General features: G+C 52.5%; 2 protein-coding genes across 3 annotated transcripts; both read left to right on the top strand.

Moving 5' to 3' along the window:
• Positions 1 to 37: 37 nt before the first annotated feature.
• Positions 38 to 4,851, top strand: SERTAD3 (SERTA domain containing 3). 2 transcript variants are annotated; one of them, XM_017672642.3, is made up of 2 exons: positions 38 to 1,742; positions 3,616 to 4,851. In XM_017672642.3, the coding sequence occupies exon 2, from the start codon at positions 3,621 to 3,623 to the stop codon at positions 4,206 to 4,208; it is 588 nt and encodes a 195-aa protein (XP_017528131.1). In that variant the 5' UTR covers positions 38 to 1,742; positions 3,616 to 3,620; the 3' UTR covers positions 4,209 to 4,851. The 2 variants fall into 2 exon arrangements, with proteins under 2 accessions (XP_017528131.1, XP_017528132.1); XM_017672643.3 differs by lacking the exon at positions 38 to 1,742 and adding an exon at positions 2,814 to 2,976.
• Positions 4,852 to 10,130: 5,279 nt separating this feature from the next.
• Positions 10,131 to 13,018, top strand: SERTAD1 (SERTA domain containing 1). Its single transcript, XM_017672625.3, has 2 exons — positions 10,131 to 10,288; positions 11,975 to 13,018. The coding sequence occupies exon 2, from the start codon at positions 11,975 to 11,977 to the stop codon at positions 12,683 to 12,685; it is 711 nt and encodes a 236-aa protein (XP_017528114.1). The 5' UTR covers positions 10,131 to 10,288; the 3' UTR covers positions 12,686 to 13,018.
• Positions 13,019 to 17,200: the final 4,182 nt, after the last annotated feature.

Below are 17,200 nucleotides of genomic sequence, written 5' to 3' on the forward strand. Positions count from 1 at the left end.
GACAGTGTTACAATAGGGTCATCTTGAGAGAAGGACCCTGGAGGAGGGGTAGGTTTGGGAAGGGAAGGGAAAGAAGTTCCTCAGACATCTTTCTCAGGTTTGAACAAGCCACTCCTTTCTCCCAACCTCCTGCTTCCCCTCCAGCCATATACAGCAATGCTGTCTCCTCCCCCACAGAAAAAATATCCATTCCAATCCTACTCTGCTTCAGCAAATCGCAGGATGACTTGGTTGACAAATTCCAACCAGCCAGAACTGGTCTGAGGAGTCTTAAACCTCCCTTCCCAGGGGTCGCCTGGAGAAAACTGCCTACCCCTCCCCTTGGTGAAAACTTGTCCGGGGTTGGGCACTACTGATTGAGGCTTTCTGGGCCCTACAGCATGTTTTTATATGTCACGTGGGCATTTAACAAACTTTCACTAGGTGCCTGCTTTGTGTACAGCCCTGTGCTAGGGTGATGCTGTGGACCAACAGTAGGCTCACAGGCTGTCTTAAGGAGGCTCACAGTCCAAACAGTGACCGCCAGGGCCAGGAGGGGGAGGCACGGCCAGAGGGGACAAGGCCGGCATAGGGAAAGCAGCACAGTACACCGTGGGAACCCAGCATTGGTTCTAACCCATCCTGGAGCATCAGGGAGGGCTTTTGAGAGGAGGAACCCTTTGAGATGAGCTCGGATGAGAGGCAGTCTGGAAATACACTGAAGGTGTATTTTCAGGATAGGGAAACAAGTTTAAAAGTCCGGAGGTTTTTTATTCTCATTTTTTAGTACTTGCTGTATACCTGGCATTGTAGGCACTGGGGAAGGCAGGGAAGAAAACAAAATGTCTGTGTTGGAGTGGAGGACGCTTGAAGCCATTTAAGCAAAACTGAAAGTGAATCGGTGTGGCAGGATAAGTAGGGACCACGGAGTGGTCAAACCAGACAGTTAAAGGCTTTTGTAGCAAAAGTAAGGAGTTTGGACTCTGTCCCCAAGGTAGTGGGGAGCCATGAACCAGTTCCTAGCAGCCAACGTGCCGTCCTGAGAGGATGAAGCATCAGAAGGACGCAGCAAGAACCTCCTGAGGACGCGCTGAAAGATCCTGAGGCTTTCGAAGGGAGCCGCGGGGTAAAGTGTCGGGAGGGCTGCAGGAGAGGGACGGTGAGGAGGGGGCGGGGGAGCGCTGCGATCGCTCAGGCAACGTGGGTCGCACCAAACTATTGGCTGGTCTTCAGCTACGACATTGTCCTCCTCGCAGCGTCCGCCCCCGGAACCCCCGGGGCACGGCCTCTACGAGGAGTCAAGCCCGGTCCGCCCGGAAGCAAGGTGGGGACGGGAGTGCCAGCCAGGCTTGCTCCGCGACAGGGTCCAGGCGTGGAGTGAGGGAATCGCAGAGAGTGTTGCTGACGATCTTGGAGCTGAGTTAAAGGAGACAGTTTTGACGTTCCAGGCACCCTCCTCCCTAGAGATGTGGCCCGTCCCCTGGCGAGTCTGAATCCTTTAAATGTTCGGGGATAAAGGGGCGGGGAGGGCGAGTCGGGCGTCTCCTGGCGACAGGAGGGTGGCTCCGCCCAGCCAATCCGTGCCCTGCGGCGGGCAGGACTCCAGCCAATGGCGGCTCGCGGTTCAACCCGGGGAGGAGCTGGGTGCGCCGGAGGCCAGAGGGAGAGGCCCAGGGGAGGTGAGCGGGGCTCCTACTCAGAGCTAGAGGGTCGCTAGACAGCGGAAGTACGAAGAGGTGGTCCTCCCGAACCTGGCAGCCAAGGTAAGGGGCGGCCGCCGGGCTTGAGATCTGCCTTGGGTTGGAGAAGTGGAGGCGCGTCCCGCAGAGCTGTGGAGGCGAGGTTTGGGTTGCCTGTGGGGGGGCGCAAATGAAGGGTGATCATAGGTTTTTGGAGGGACTTGGGGACCGGTGACTTAGTTTGAGGTCCTGGAAGGCGAAGTTGTTGGGGCAGGATCGTCAGATGGAAAGAGTTTGAAGTTGTGATATGGGGTGTTTGGAGGACGAAAGAACCAGGGAAGGAACTTTTGGGACAGGGAATCTGAAGATTAGGATGGTTTGGATCTCGGACGGATTGAATTCGAGGCTCTAGAGTTCTGGAAAAGGTGTGAGAGGTTGGGGCTGAGATCCCGGGCATTTGAAGAAGCGAGAGAACTAGGGGCAAGAAATCTTGGTCTCCCAGGTGCAGTGGAGGGGATCCGGAGAGTTTCCTGTTTAGGTCTTGCAGCCGGAGGGTGAGTTTGGAGATAAAGTCGAGAGCGTTTCAAAGACGGAAGAATAGGGGAAAGTTAACGGGGGAGGGTCTCAAAACTGAGATACCTAGTCGTCCGGAGTGCCCCGGAGAGCATTTGTAATATTTGAGCCATGTGTTGGAGCCTGGGTGTCTGGACCGGAAAGCAGTTTAAGAGAAGAATCTAGGCCCTTCTGGCGTCCAAAGGCCCTAGAGAGCAGTTTTAGAGCCGGAGCCTGGGGTGGGGGAGGGGTGTTACGGGCGTGGAGCTCAGACCCGCAGCGCTGGAGGCTGCGGAGGGCGGGGCTCGGCAGCCGCCCGGCAGCTAAGTGTCCGGGTTCCCTTCCCCCTACCACGTCGGTCCCCTGTGCGCATGCCTTGACGGAGGGCGGAGCATGTTCGTCTCTACGGTGTGCAGATCCTTCTGGGGATTGTAGTGCGCTCTCAAAGTCTAATCCTGTATGGCCCGGTCATCGGCCCACATTTCCCAGAAGTTCCTGGTCCAAATTGGGGTGTTCCTGAATGCTAAATGCTAGTCGTGGAGGGGGCGGGGCCTACAAGTGGCCGTGATCTGGTTAGATGGGCCTGGAGGGGGCGGGGCTTGGAGTCAGTTGCGTTCTAGCAAGTTTTCCTAAGGAGAGCGCTTTGGGGCAAGTAGAAGGCTCAATCGGAGGGAATGAGGGAGGCCCCATTCCTACTCTTGGGAGCGCTCAAGGAAGAGGGCATGGACAGAACTATCCTCCCTGTGAAAGAATTTCAACAAATTAGGTAGGAGCCCAAACAGGCCTCCAGGTGGCTCGGATCTAGTAGGGACTAAAAAATACTGAATAGGTGGCAGGTGACTCTTGTTTATTAAACATTTCCTGTAGGGTGGGGCCCTGTGCATATTTTACGTGGGATCTCCCTGACAATGTGGTGAGAATTTTTATAATCCTCATTTTACACATGAGCAAACTGAGGCCCAGAGAGGTAATGTCCCATCACTTACCAAGATCAGAGTTGAGCAGTGTCAAAGGCAGAATTCAAACCCAGGTTCCCTACTTCCAGTCCAAGTCTGTGTACTCCACACCTGTCGTGTGTGACACTTGCAAAGAAATGATTATTATGGAAAGAACAGTTTTAAAACTCAGACTTGAATTAGGACCCTCATCTTTCAGATAAATAAGTTTAATCTCAAGGAGGTAAATTCACTAATCGAGGCTACACAGGCAAGTAAGTGGGATTCAAACCCAGCTGTGTTTAAATCCAGATCTTGTTTTCTCAGTCACATACTCCTTAGGGGATTCATACTATCACTTTATAGAAAGAAACTGAGTGTCAGATCATAAAAATCAACAACAACCATATGGGAAATTCAGGATTTGAACTAGCCCTGCTGTGTCTGATATGCCCTCTTTTCTCCACAAGGCACCATGGTAGGAGGCTTGAAGAGGAAACACTCAGATCTGGAGGAGGATGAGAAGTGGAACTGGGGCCCGGCAGGCCTGCGGAGCTACCAGCAAGCCCTGCTCCGTATCTCCCTAGACAAAGTCCAGCGAAGTCTGGGCCCCCGAGCACCGAGCCTCCGCAGACATGTCCTTATTCACAACACCCTCCAGCAGCTCCAGGCCGCGCTTTGCCTGGCTCCTGCTCCTGCTCTGTCCCCCGAGCCCCTATTTCTGGGCGAGGAGGACTTCTCCCTGTCGGCCACCATTGGCTCTATTCTCAGGGAGCTGGAGACCTCCATGGACGAGACTGAGCCCCCTCAGAATCCAGTGGTTCCCGCCGCCCCACAGCATGAAGTGCTGCCCCAGCCAGATCCAGTCTTCTTAGAAGCTCTGAGCTCCCAGTACCTGGGGGACTCTGGTCTAGATGACTTCTTTCTGGACATTGACACATCTACAGTGGAGAAGGAGCCTGTACTGGCCCCACCAGAGCCTCCTCACAACCTCTTCTGTGCCCCAGGATCCTGGGAGTGGAATGAACTAGATCACATCATGGAAATCATTCTGGGATCTTAAAACTTGGATGGGGGCTCTCATCTCAGCCTTGGTGGGCTTGATCTCTGGATGCAGCTGTGTGTGTGTGTGTGTGTTTTGTTGGGGGCTCTCAGCATTGCCTGTGGCCCCCTTTTCTCCCATTTCAGGGTTCCACAAACCATCTTGCATGTGTGTGTGTGTGTCTGGTTACCATAGCCTTCTGTGAAGGTGGGTCTTCCAGAATTAATTTATCTGTTCCAAATGCCTTAACATGACTCTGTTTCTGTGAGTCTGATTTCCCACTTCCACATTTCTAAGGCCTTTCCCTCCAGTTTCTACTCCCCTTGTGACCACTGGGGCCTCAGGGAAGATAAAGCTGGGCCTGTCAAAGATGACAGGGATGTGCTGCCTGGTTGCTATGGAAACCCTGGCTCTGCCTCTTGCACCTTGAGGGAGTGGGAGAGGCTGGCCTCCTCCCCCCTAGGCTGAACTCCATGTCCTTGGCAGGACCCCAGTCCCAGCAGCCTCCTGATTCATAACCAGGCCGGACCACGTGCAATAGGGTGGAAACCAAACTGCTCCATGCCGCATAATTTAAGAGAGAGGTGGGTTTTGTGGTGGCTTTTTGTGTGTGTGTGGTTGTTTGTAATTATTTTGTTTTTATAATAAAATATTTTGGAAGGGGTGGTGTTGCCTAAAGTTTTTTAAAACTTCAGTGGTTTAATGGAAAGGACTTGGTAAGTTCCCTGGACACCTGTACACTTTCCCTGCCAAAGTTGAGGCAGGCATATCATTAAGCCTAATATGTATTAAGTGTTTTTTAAGAGTGCTGTTCTACCCACTTTATTTGAATTGTCATTTAATGCTCAATAATTTAGAAGTAGATACTTTTACCACATCTTGTGTAGGAGGGGCCTCAGGTTCAGAGAGGCCAAGTCACTTGCTCCAGGTCACATAGCTAGGAAGGGCCAAGGACCAGGGAGTAGGACGCAAACACAGTCTACCTCCAGAGCCTGGTTCTTAACTATTCTGTTGCACACACACATAAAGTATGTGTCAAAAGGATAGCACTGTCTTAAAAGTCAATCCTTTCATTGTATGAAATGTGCTGCTGAGGCCCAGAGGAGAAAAAATGTTGAAGACCCCCTGTACAAAAAGATCTTTCTAGAAAACTTGGCTAGGAAACAGAGCCTAGGCCAAAAAGTACCTATAGTTTATTTGGGAGGTGCAAGTCCAGGCTGGTGAGAGGAGAGAAGAGAAGGCCAGGGAATACATGATCTGTTGCTGCACTGGCCATCTCTTCACAGACCTTTGAAGTTCTCCAGTCAGGTGAGGTTGCACAGCATTAGGGACTTCTCTGGAAGGCTTGCAGGAGGAACCATGCCTGGTTGGCGTCCACAGACGGGGGAAAGGAGAGGAATTCTGCCTGTGTCTTGTTCAAAGCTAGATTCTCACTCTAAGGGATATTAGATGAAGTCTTAATGCAGTGGGGTAATGGGTGCCAAATGAGATTTGGTGATTAAGAGGATCTGAAGAAGGCACAGGAGACCTACATCTGAATACTGATGCCCACTGGATCATGTTTTCCTCAAAAACTTGCAGTGACTCCTAACAGTACAACCCCAACTTCATCAAGGCCTTTAAGATCTGACTGTCTCATTTCTAATTTCCCTAGTTAATTTCTCTCTCCTCACCTTGATCTCCTTTGACCCCAAGCTCATTTCTACACCAGGGCCTTTGCTCTTGCCTGGAGGACACTTCCCCCCATAACTTCAACCCAAGTATCTCCTCCTTGGATCTTCCCTGCTCTTAGTGCATTTAGGTGCCCCCGTCACATTGTTTGATTTGCTTAGTAGCACCTATCCAATCTCAAGTTAGTGAGTTTATGCTTAGCCTCCCGGTCTGTTAGAAACCCAGAGGGCAGGGTTTTGTCAGTTTTGCCCAGCTGTATCCCCATGCTTGTATCTACCATGCTTGGTATTGAAAAAAAGAGCTCCCAACCTTGTAATGGCCAACCTTGCCTCCAACCTGTCTGAACTCAGCCCCACACTCCCTCATTCTTCTCACCACCATGTCCCAGCGCCTCAAAATCTGCTGTACTATCTGCCTCACTGAGTGACGGTGCCCAGAGTGTAAAATGGGACCTGAGGCACCCCAAGGACCAATAATCGCTCAAATTTTATTGAGTGTCTACTGTGGGCCTGGAGCTCTTGGAGGCACGTGTAACTAAAACAGGTCCTGCTCTCATAAAGCATGATAGTGGAGGAAAGCTGAAATTAGCACAAAAAATAAGTAAAATGCAGCCTGTCAGGTGGTGATAAATGCTGGGGAGAAAGAAAGCAGGAAAGTAATGGCGGGTGCTGCTATTTGGTTGGGATGGCCAAAGAAGGCCTCATTGACAAGGTAACATTTGAGTGAAGACCTGAGAGAGAGGAGAAGCCATGTGAATCTGAAAGGTAAGGAGCATGGCAGAGGGAAGAGCCAGTGCAAAGGCCCTGAGGTCATAGCAGGTGTTTGAAGAATGTTGAGGTTAGCGTGGCTGGAGCCGACTGCAAGCTGGGCGTACTGGGACATGAGGTGAAAGAGCTGAGGGGGGAAATCAAGCAGGGTCTGGGGGAGTCCCAAAGGATTTGAATTTCACCCTGAGTAAGGTGGAAGCCATGGAAGGGTGCTGAGCAGAGGAGGGAAGAAATTTGACCAACCTTTTAATAGGCTCTCTTTGCCCTAAGGTTCCCGGAGGGAAGAGGAAGCCACTCTTCCTTGTTAGTGCGAAGTTAGTTAAAGTACCAGGTAACAACACACGTAACTTGTTCATACTGCAGTGAGGCCAGTATGAGGAGCTCCCCTACTTTGCAGATGAGCAAACTGAGGCTCAGCGGGGGGTCCAGCACTTGCCCAGCTAAAGTACAGACGAAAGGAGTGGAAAGGCCGGCCCTGCGGAGGGAACCGGGTCCCTGAGGGCAGAGTTCACCTCCGCCAGCCGCCTCCCCTGCAGTCCCCGTGGGGGATGGGCCGCGGCCTCCTGGGGGCGTGGCCTGGGGCCGCCCATCCCACATGCCCACCCTCCGCACGGCTCTGGCGGCCGGCTGGGACCCGGAAGGCGGCAAAGGCCCGCCCGCCCGGCGCCTGCTCCTTCCCCAGAGGCCGGGTGGGGCGCCGGCCAGGGGCGGGGCGCTCGCCTAACCCCCTCTCTCCCGGGCTGATCGAGGCTCCTCCCCAGGCCTGCCGGCCCGGAGGCTTGGCTTCTGGTTTCATTTCCCGAAGATCGGCCTCTCTCCGCTCCCTTCCCCCAGCCCGTTGAACTCCTGGCTCCTTACCCACTTTCTGGTGTCATCTCCTTAGGGAGGCTCTCCCAGACCACCCTGGTTACAGGGACCTCTCCCCAGGCCTCTTTATTTCGTTTTCAAGTCATCGAACAGAAGCAGAAATTATCTTCCTCAGGTCCACAGAGTGCCCTAAATGGCCTGAAAACTCCCGTGACCCCCCTGCCCAGCAACACACGGTCCAGCTAGGTTGGCTAGCACACTCCCACCCCAGGGCCTTTGCACTGGGCCTTCCCTCTGGCTGGACACTGGTCTGCTAGAGCATTACTGCCAGTCTCATTTCATCGGGTCCCTACTCAATGTCATCTCTTCAGAGAACCCTCCACCACCACCAGCACCTTGTCTAAACTATACACCCTTTCTTGCTCTCCTCCTGTTCTGCTTTATTCTTTTCCATTTTTTTTGTCGCCATCTAAAACAGTGAATAATTCATTAAGTTTATTGTCATCCTCCTCACAGTAGGGATTTTTGTCTGTAGTTGTACAGGCCTACAACAGTGCCTGGCACATAGAAAGTGCTCAATCCATGAATGTTTGTGAATCAACGAATATATTTGTTTTTGTATTTATTTTCTATCTCACCTCCTCCCCTGATCCATGAGAAAAGAGGCCTTGTGAGGCATATCCAGCACTGTACCCTCATTGTCTACAATGGTGTCCACAACATAGTAGGTGCTCAATAAATAAGTTAATCCAACTCATCAGGCTTCTACAAGCTCTTCAGTGTGTGACCTGGAGCAAGCCACTTGAGAGACTCTCAGCCTCCTTTTTTCCCAGGCCATAAAGATAGGTTGGGGGGAAATTATGTGAATTTGCCTAGTAGGGGCCTGCTTCTAATCAGTATTTTATCCTCTTTATTATGAATAATTTCAAGTACCTAGAAAAGATGGAAAAAGTATGTATTCTGAGCACTGCTTACCCTCCCACCCAGACTTAATTATGAACATTTTAAGTTTCTTTTATCTACATGTTTTTGTGCATGTGTATATTTTTTTCTTTTGCTGAACCACTGAAGAGTAAATTGCAGACATCTTAATATCCTACCCCTGACAGCTCACCAGGCATTTCTTAAGATTAAGGACACTCACCTACAAACCACAATATTATTTTACATCTAAGAAAACTAGGAATTTTGTCAATCATCTAATATCCAGTCTATATTAAAATTTCCCCAAGAATATCTTTTTATAGCTGTTTCCTCCCCACCAAATCAGGCCTATTTGGTTGTAATAAGGAAATTATATGGTACCTTTTATTCTGGAACACCCCTCCCCCAAACCTCACCCCCACCAGTCTCTTTTTGTGTTTTTCTGAATTTGAATTTTTGGTTGAACAGCCCAGTTGTACAGTAGTGTCCCACATTCTATATTTGTCTGACTGTATTTGTGTTTAATTTGTTCCTCTGTTTTCTCTAAGCCAGAAATTGGGTCTAGAGGCTTGAAGAGATTCAGTTTATGCAATTTCACAGGGAGACTCCACAGGGAATGTTCTGTACTTCTTAATGCATCATATCAGGTAGCACCCAGTGTTGGGATATCCCATTATGGTGCATGTGGATTTTCATTACATGGTTAAAGTAGTGAGCACCACATCTCCACATAATAAAAGGATATTTTCCTCTTTGTGGTGAGCAAGTATCCAGTGAAGTAATGCTTTAGAGCCTGTCAAGATCCTATCTCCCACTAATATGTCACCCCCTGGTTTGAGCATCCATCAAAAAGATCCCTGCCTGAATTACCTAGTATAAATAGCATTTTTGAGAGTTTAGTTTGACCAGGAGCTTTATTCACAACTAACAGTTCTTCCCATAGCTCCAGAAGAGTTAGCAAATATGCTACCTGAAGAAGGTAAATCCCATTATCAGTTTACTGGATGGGTATTAAACTCCTGTCTACCTATACTACACCCTGTGTGTCCCCCCCTTGAACTAAGCGCCTGTGTTATTACCCCCAACAACCATTACTACTAACAAGGAAGACATATTAACCACCACTCTGAGTGTTTTGCTCAAGTTACTCTGTTTAATCTTCAAAACAACCTCTGACCATTTTTCTCATTTTAAAGGTGAGGAAACTGAGACCCTAAGGGGTTAAAACATTTGTCCAAGTTCACACACCTGTTTAGGGGATCCAGAATGTGACATCCTCACACCCTCCTGTCTTTCTAAGCTCAAATGTGTCCATCAGCCGAGCATATGCTGAGACAACCTTATTTAAGTTTTCCTAACTCTCAATTGGTAGACAAGAAGGTGTCCATTTAACAGACTTTGTGTGACTCAGAAATGTCAAACATTATTACAAAGTCTCACATCGAAGAAGTGGTAAGAATTTGAACCCAGGCGTATCTGGCCAGAGTGTAGATCCTTACCGGGGTTGTGTGCGTAAGAAGTTGTTGGGTTTGGCAGGACTGGGATAGGTGTGAGGAGCACGCACACACACACCCGCCCCTACCACTACAACTGTCCCGCAGGGCAAACAGCCACCCCCACCTTCCTTCCGCTCCTCGCGCAGCCGCCCAGGCATGCGCTCTGAGGCCAACAGCCCCTCCCTTCCAACCTGCCCTACAGACTCCGCCCATCACCATCCAGAGCCAATCCCTGGGTGGAGGGCGGGTCCGCCACGGGAATGGGCGGTATCTAAGGGGAGTCCGGAGCCTGGAGTCGTGCGCCGGAGTCAGAACTGCGTCTCGCGACCCAGGCGCCGGGTGTGGAGGTAGAGCGGACTAACGATGCTGCCGCTGCCGCTTCCTGATTGGCTGCGAGTGGCTCCCTCTTCGTTCTGATTGGCAGCTGTTGAGCTAGGTATGTAAATGAAGGTAGGGGCCTTGGGAGTGAAGGGGTGCCGGCGGCGGGGGTCTACTGAAAGGTTCGATTCCCGGGTTCGGCAGGTCAGCTCTGGGCTGCCCGGGATCGAGACGTGCGGGCCTTTTAGTGCCACCCGACCAGGCCGGGTGAATCACGCCGCTGCACGGGAAAGGGGGCGGAGGCGCCGGCCCCCTGGCTCCGGCTGCGTGACTCACCCGCCCCCGCCGCCGCCGCCGCCGCTGCCGCCGCCGCCTCTTCGGTAGGAGCCGCCTCCACTGCCTTCCGGAAGCTAGTGGAGGCCGAGAGGCAGAACAGCCCTCCGGCGATCTCGGCCTGCGGTGCCCCGGCGGCAGGCAGAAACTACAACCTGAACGCGGGCAGTGTAAAAGATCCCGGGTTCTCAAGGGCCGGAATGCCTCGGGGGAAAAGCGGGCCTGGCGCCGCTAGGGGGCGCCGGGACCCGGCAGGGGGCGGAGTCGGGGGTGGGGGTGAATTCCTGCGGTTCTGGACTCCCTGGTCTGCGGGGAAGGAGGCAGGACCGTTTGGAGTAGTGTAAGGGGTCACTTTTAAGGTCCTCTGGGCAACGGCCTGGGGGCTGGAACCTGCTGGCTGCCTGGCTTAAAAAAGCAGATTGGGCCAGGGGTCCAGAACTCCAGATACTCCTACCCCGGGGAAAGTGTCGGTCCTCAAAAGTTCTCTTAGCGACTCCTATGCCTATCGGGATTTGTTGGCAAGCTCTGTCCACTCTGCTTCCCAAATAACTCCTGAATCAACCAGCTTCCTTCCATACCCACCACCACCACCATCTAGACACTCCAGGCCACCATCATTGCCTGCCCCGAAGAGTGCAGGAGTCTCCGAATGGATCCCACCGCCACACTCTTACCCTGTCCTACCCATCCCCCATCTTCCTTGAAGCAGCCAGTGGGTATCTCCTGGAAGCCTAATCAATTCACACCATTCTCCTCCCTGCGCAAAACCCTTCAATGCCTTCCCACGATACAGTAAAATCCAGATTCCTTGATTCTGAGTAAATCTCCAAACAAATACACACACCCCGACCACCACCACCATTACCCTCTGTGCAGCTGACCACACTGGCCTCTTAGTTCAAGTTCATTCAGGCTCCAGGTTTTTCTTTGCCTTTGCTGTTCTCTCTTCCCCAGGTGCTTTCTCGCTGGTTCTGTGGCTTGCTCCTTCTCTTGTTTGAGGGCTCAGCTCAAATGTCACCTCCTTAGGAGCCTTCCCTGACCACTCACCAGAACCTTTAGTATCTCCCTAGCACCGTCCTTACAGTTCCTGTTTGTTTATTGTCTGATGCATAGTAGACACTCCATAAATGTTAGATTCAACTATGTGAAACAGCCACTTTCATAAATGAAGCTGTTAAATATTGAACATTTTTGTTCAACAAACATGGTTTGTTGATATAAAAAGTAATTATCAAGAGTACTTATCAGTAATTATTCTTACTGTTGTGTTTTTGTATATTATCTCATTTATTCCATGAAACACTTCTGTAAAGTAGATAATATTATCATTCATATCTGAAAGTTTCCCTGATAGCCTAGGCTCAGAGAGGTTAAATGATTTGCCCAAGATCATACAGACATCAGTTGTCAAAGCCAGGGTTTGAACTTAACATTGGCTTTCCATAGCTGAATGACTCTCCCCTCCCCACAGATGATGCTGAGCAAGGGCCTTAAGCGCAAGCGGGAGGAGGAGGAGAAGGAAGCCCTGGCTGTTGACGCCTGGTGGCTGGATCCTGGTCTCCCAGCAGTGACACAGGCACCACCGGCCGTGGCCTCCAACTCCCTCTTTGACCTTTCGGTGCTCAAGCTGCACCACAGCCTGCGGCAAAGTGAGCCAGACCTGAGGCACCTGGTGCTGGTAGTGAACACACTACGGCGCATCCAGGCATCTATGGTACCGGCAGCTGCCCTGCCACCTGTGCCCACCCCACCTGTAGCCCCTGGAGTGGCTGACAACCTCCTGGCCAGCTCAGATGCCGCCCTCTCAGCCTCCATGGCCAGCCTCCTGGAGGACCTCAGCCATATTGAGGGCCTGAGCCAGGCCCCCCAGCCTCTGGCAGATGAGGGGCCACCAGGCCGCCCCACTGGGGGAGCCGCACCTGGCCTGGGTGCTTTGGACCTGCTGGGCCCAGCCACTGGCTGTCTGCTGGACGATGGGCTTGAGGGCCTGTTTGAGGACATCGACACCTCCATGTACGACAGTGAACTTTGGGCGCCGGCCTCTGAGTGCCTCAAACCTGGCCCTGAGGATGGGCCTGGCAAGGAAGAAGCATTGGGCCTGGATGAGGCCGAGCTGGACTACCTCATGGACGTGCTGGTGGGCACACAGGCACTGGAGCGGCCACCAGGGCCAGGGCGCTGACATCCACGACTGGGATGGTTGTCTGCTGTCCAAACTGAGCCTGGTAGCTGGACCAACTCTCCTTGGAAAGACATATCTGTTCCCTAAAATAGAGCGAGGGACTCTGGAGAGACAGATCTAGTCCTGGGTGAACTTCACCTTCATCCTCTTAAACTGATGGGGGTAGTCTGGGATTGGCCCTCATGATAGAGTAACAGGGCTTGGTGGCTAGAAGGTGACTGGACCAGGCCCTGTGCTGGACTGAATCGCCAGAGGTCATAGCCTGGGGTATTGTTTCCCTCATGGGGGAAGAGAACCCAGACAGTTTTTTGACATTAAAACCAACCCTGGGAAGTCTCAAGTCTTGTGTGTTTCTTGAGCTAAGACAAGGATGAGATAATCGCCTCTACCATTTATTGAGCGTGGACTGTGTGCCCAGCACAATGCTAAACTCTAGATGTGTGTTAACTCATTTAATCCTTATAACAAGAATGGCATTATTATTATCCCCATTTTACAGTCAAGAAAACAGCCTCGGAGAGGCCACAGCTTGAGCAGGTGGGCTTCAAGCCATGAACTTTTCTGCTTTATTGATTTGAGCAGTTACATCTGGTAGTGGCCCTTTGGAAAATTCCCCAGAACATACTCAGACAGGTTTCTCTGATGTGCCTGCATGATGTACATAATAATGGAGGTAGTGCTGATGGAGCCCCTGGCCACTTTTTAAAAATGAAATCTAGTAGCTGTGTGGAGCCTACCAGTGTTGTGTGTCTTGGGGGCTAGAGGTGGGGCAAAAGGGAGCTTTCAGAATGAGCCAGAAATAAAAGCACAAAGCTGGAGGCTTTATGGAACCTTTCCAAGAAGCATTGAGAGCCAGCTCTCCAGGAAAGTGGTGAAAGAAAGGGAGACTAGCAAGTTTTAAAAAATAAAATCCACTCCGAGTCAAATCTCTCTTCGGGCAGGGGAGAGGGCAGCTCAGAGGCCAACTCCAAAATAAAGACACCAGCTTTGGTGGCTTGACTGATAGGCGACAGGCGGTCCTGCTTTCCTTCTAGAAGAAACCCAGGCCCGGCGCGCTGGGGCCACCTGCCTGCCTGCCTGGTTGATCGTGCCGGCCTGTGCGCCGGGTGTCTGCGCCGCCCCCGCGGTCCAGCCGCATTCCTGGCCCGGCTGGGAGGGGCCGCACACTCAGAGGCCTGGCACGGGACCCAGGCAGCGTCCTTCCTGGCGGCCGTGGGGGCAGGGCAGCGCCCGGGGCCGGGGGAGAGGCCCCCTGGAAGCAGTCGGGGCCCGGGTGGAGGGAGGAGCCGAGGGCCGCTCGGTGACCTGAGCGGCCGATGGGCCTCGAAAGGGGAATCGCCGGCAAAGGGACACCAAAATCGTTGGGCCCCCGTGCCTCCCCTCCTGCTGGAAGCTCTGCGGAGGCTAAAGCTGGGGGTGGAACCGAGGGAAGCGGGCAGCTTCGGGCCGGCCCCTCGGGCCGGGAAGGGGAGGGCAGAGTGGAGCTTCCTGGAGGAGCAGAGGAAGTTGTGCCCATTTCTGGAAGTAGATGAGGCGGTGTAGAGAGGAGAGTGGAAATGGCTTGCAGGGACCTGGTGCCCAGGCGCGCGGGTCTTCCGAGTGCCTGACCCCAACACCTGGTGGCTCTAAACCCTCAGTAGGACTCAGACTCAGTTTTGACCCAGACCCAGACTTTGGGAGTTTATGATGAGCTCAGCAATGCCCCCTGGTGCCCAGTCTGGGAGTCGGGGGTGCCACTGTCTCAGATTCCCGGGAGATTTGTCCGGTGGCCCAGGAATCCCCCAGTGAGGGGTCAGCAGTGCCCTCTGTTTACAACAGCCTGAGGGCCTGTTTCTGATGTCTCTGGGTACCAAATTGGAGGATAAGTGAGGTGGAACCAAGGGATGCACACAGCATACCTGTCAATGATGTCCCCATGTGTCTCTGTGCCTGCAACCTAATGCCCCCTTCTCCAGAGAACGTGTACAGTTGCACAGGTTGTGCACTGCACATAGGCTCCATGATTAGAGGCTACCATATTTACATATTTACTACTACAGTTTTGCAGCAAATGGAAGTCAAGTGCCTTGGGGGAAGGGGCATGCCTTTTGCACAAAAGCAACATATGGGCTAGATCAGCTCTGGTCCCATCTTCCTGGTGCCCTGAGGACCTGCCCCACTCTCCCCATGTCTGACCCCCAGATGATTGTGCAGGCTTCCTGGCCCTGGTGTGCCCCTCTGCCCTCAAGCTCAACCCCAGAAGGCCATGCTACCTCTGCCAGCAGATTCCAGGACCCACTCCATTCCTAGCTGAGCCACCAACCTTGGCACTGCTTTTTCTTTTTACAGAGCCTCTGTGTGCCCCACCATGACAGTCCCCAGGCCAGCTTTCCTCCATGGGCATTGACCAGGACCCCCATCACACACACATTTTCCTCCAACACCTGGGAGAGCTGTCCTTGATCTCCTTACTGCCTCCCTCCCTTCATCCCTCCCCTCATTCAGTGAAGATTTATGAATATGTGCTGTATGCCTGGACCTATATAAAAGGCAAATCTGACCGTGTCTCTCCCCTGCCTCGGGCCCTCAGAAGTTATGGCAGTCCTCTGGGATCCGAACCCTGCACCTTCTAAGGCTCATCTTTCACCCCATCCCATTCGCACATTCAGTGAACATTTACTGAGCACCTACAGTGGGCAGGCCTGGTGCAGAAACCTAATGATGCTTAGTCAACAGGATGCAATAAACTGTAGAGCAGAGGTGGTGCTTGGAAGCCGGACCACCTCTGTTTGAACCTCTGCTTTGCTGTTCTATGGCTGTGGAACCCTAGGCAAGGTACTTAACTACTCTGGGCCTCAGGGTTCTCATATGCAAGCTGGAACAGGGACAGTACCCACCTCAGAGGGCTGTTGTTCTGTGGGAAGAGTGTTTTAGGCAGAGGGAACAGCATGTACAAGGGCTAGGAAAGGACTCTACAACCTCTTTAGGGGTCTGTAAGCACCATGTTCAGCTGGAAAGAGGGGGAAACCAGTGAGGTGAGTGATGGAGCTGGAGGTGATTGAAGAGTCCAGGGCAGGTAAGGCGCTGGGTGAGGGACTTCACTGCAAAGGCACTAGGGAGCCAGCAAGTAAAGGGATCCTTCTGGCTACCATGTGGATGAGGTGGGGGGGGATGAGACTGGAGGCCAGGAGCACTGGGGGGAGGCCAGAAAGAGGCATAGTAACCATGGGGAGAGGAGGGGGAGGAGAGAGGAGAGACACTCAGGAGGCCAAGAGGACAAGCTGTGGGACAGAGGAGCAATGGGGCAGGATGAGTCCCAGGACTCCAGCCAGGGAACTGGGGACAGTGAGGCCAAGCTGGGATGGTGACTGGAAGCTCAAGCAGGTCTAGGGTTGGTGCTGAGGCCAGAGAAGGACACAGTGGGTGCAAGAGGCTGGGGGACACCCTAGAGAAGGCATCCAGGTGGCTGTGGCTGTGGAACTGGAGCTCAGTGGACAGGGTAGGGTACAGGAGCAGGTAGGAAGGATGGGGGTGAGGGAGATATTGGCTGCACTGGTTTGGACCCAGCTTCCACTTGACTCAGACTAGGTTGGGAGAGGGTGGTCCTGCAGAGAAGCTTCCTTTTCTTCCCACAGTCCCTCAGGATGTCCTGTGTTTACTGAGGTGGCCTTGGCCAGAACCAGGACACTGGTGCCACCGTGAAACTCAACTTCCCATGGCCACACCCCCTTGGGTGAGGGAAAGCAAGAGGCCCAGAGAGAAAGAGACAGACAGAGAAAGAGAGGAGACAGAGTGACACCTAGAGAGACATGGAGACAGAGACAAGGAGTGAGGACAGAGAGGAGCAGAGACATAGAGGGACACAGAGACAGAGACACAGAGAGACACATCATTCATGTAAAAAAACTCACAACAAACTAGGAAAGGAAGCTTCCTTCAACTGCTAAAGGGCAGCTTCAGAAAACTTACACCTAACATCTTACTTAACAGCAAAAGGCCCAGTGCTTGTCCCCCAACATGGAGAAGGAGCAAAGATATCTACTCTCTGAGATGCAGACAGAGAGAGAATAGCAGGTACCCACCTTGTCTGCCTGACCCTGAGCAGAGAGACGTGGATTTTCTTCCTGACTCTAGCCTGGCCTCTAGTCAGACTCTTTCCACCCTCCACTACTTAGTCCAGTGATGACTTTGTCCCTCCTGATGGTATCCAAGGCCCTCAGGATAAGGTCTTAGCCCCTCCTTCGGGGTCCTGCTGACTGCAGGCCTCCCCTCTGGTTCCCCTCACACTCCCACATTCACCAGTTTCTCAAAGGGCTCTTTGCACAGGCTATTCCCTCTACCTGAAACCCATTCTAACTTGTCCACCACCCACAGCACAGCTTTGCATGAACTCCTATGTATTCTGCAGGTACTTGTTCAAATGTCACTTCCTCCAGGAAGCCCTCCCTGCATATGCTAATAGTACCAAAGTGCCAGGTCCTTCTTAATAGACCTGGATCTGCCTCCTGTAGCCCTTAGCTCAGTGTGTAATTATAC

Source organism: Manis javanica, chromosome 17 (assembly GCF_040802235.1).
Source record: "Manis javanica isolate MJ-LG chromosome 17, MJ_LKY, whole genome shotgun sequence".
Taxonomy (NCBI): Eukaryota; Metazoa; Chordata; class Mammalia; order Pholidota; family Manidae; genus Manis; species Manis javanica.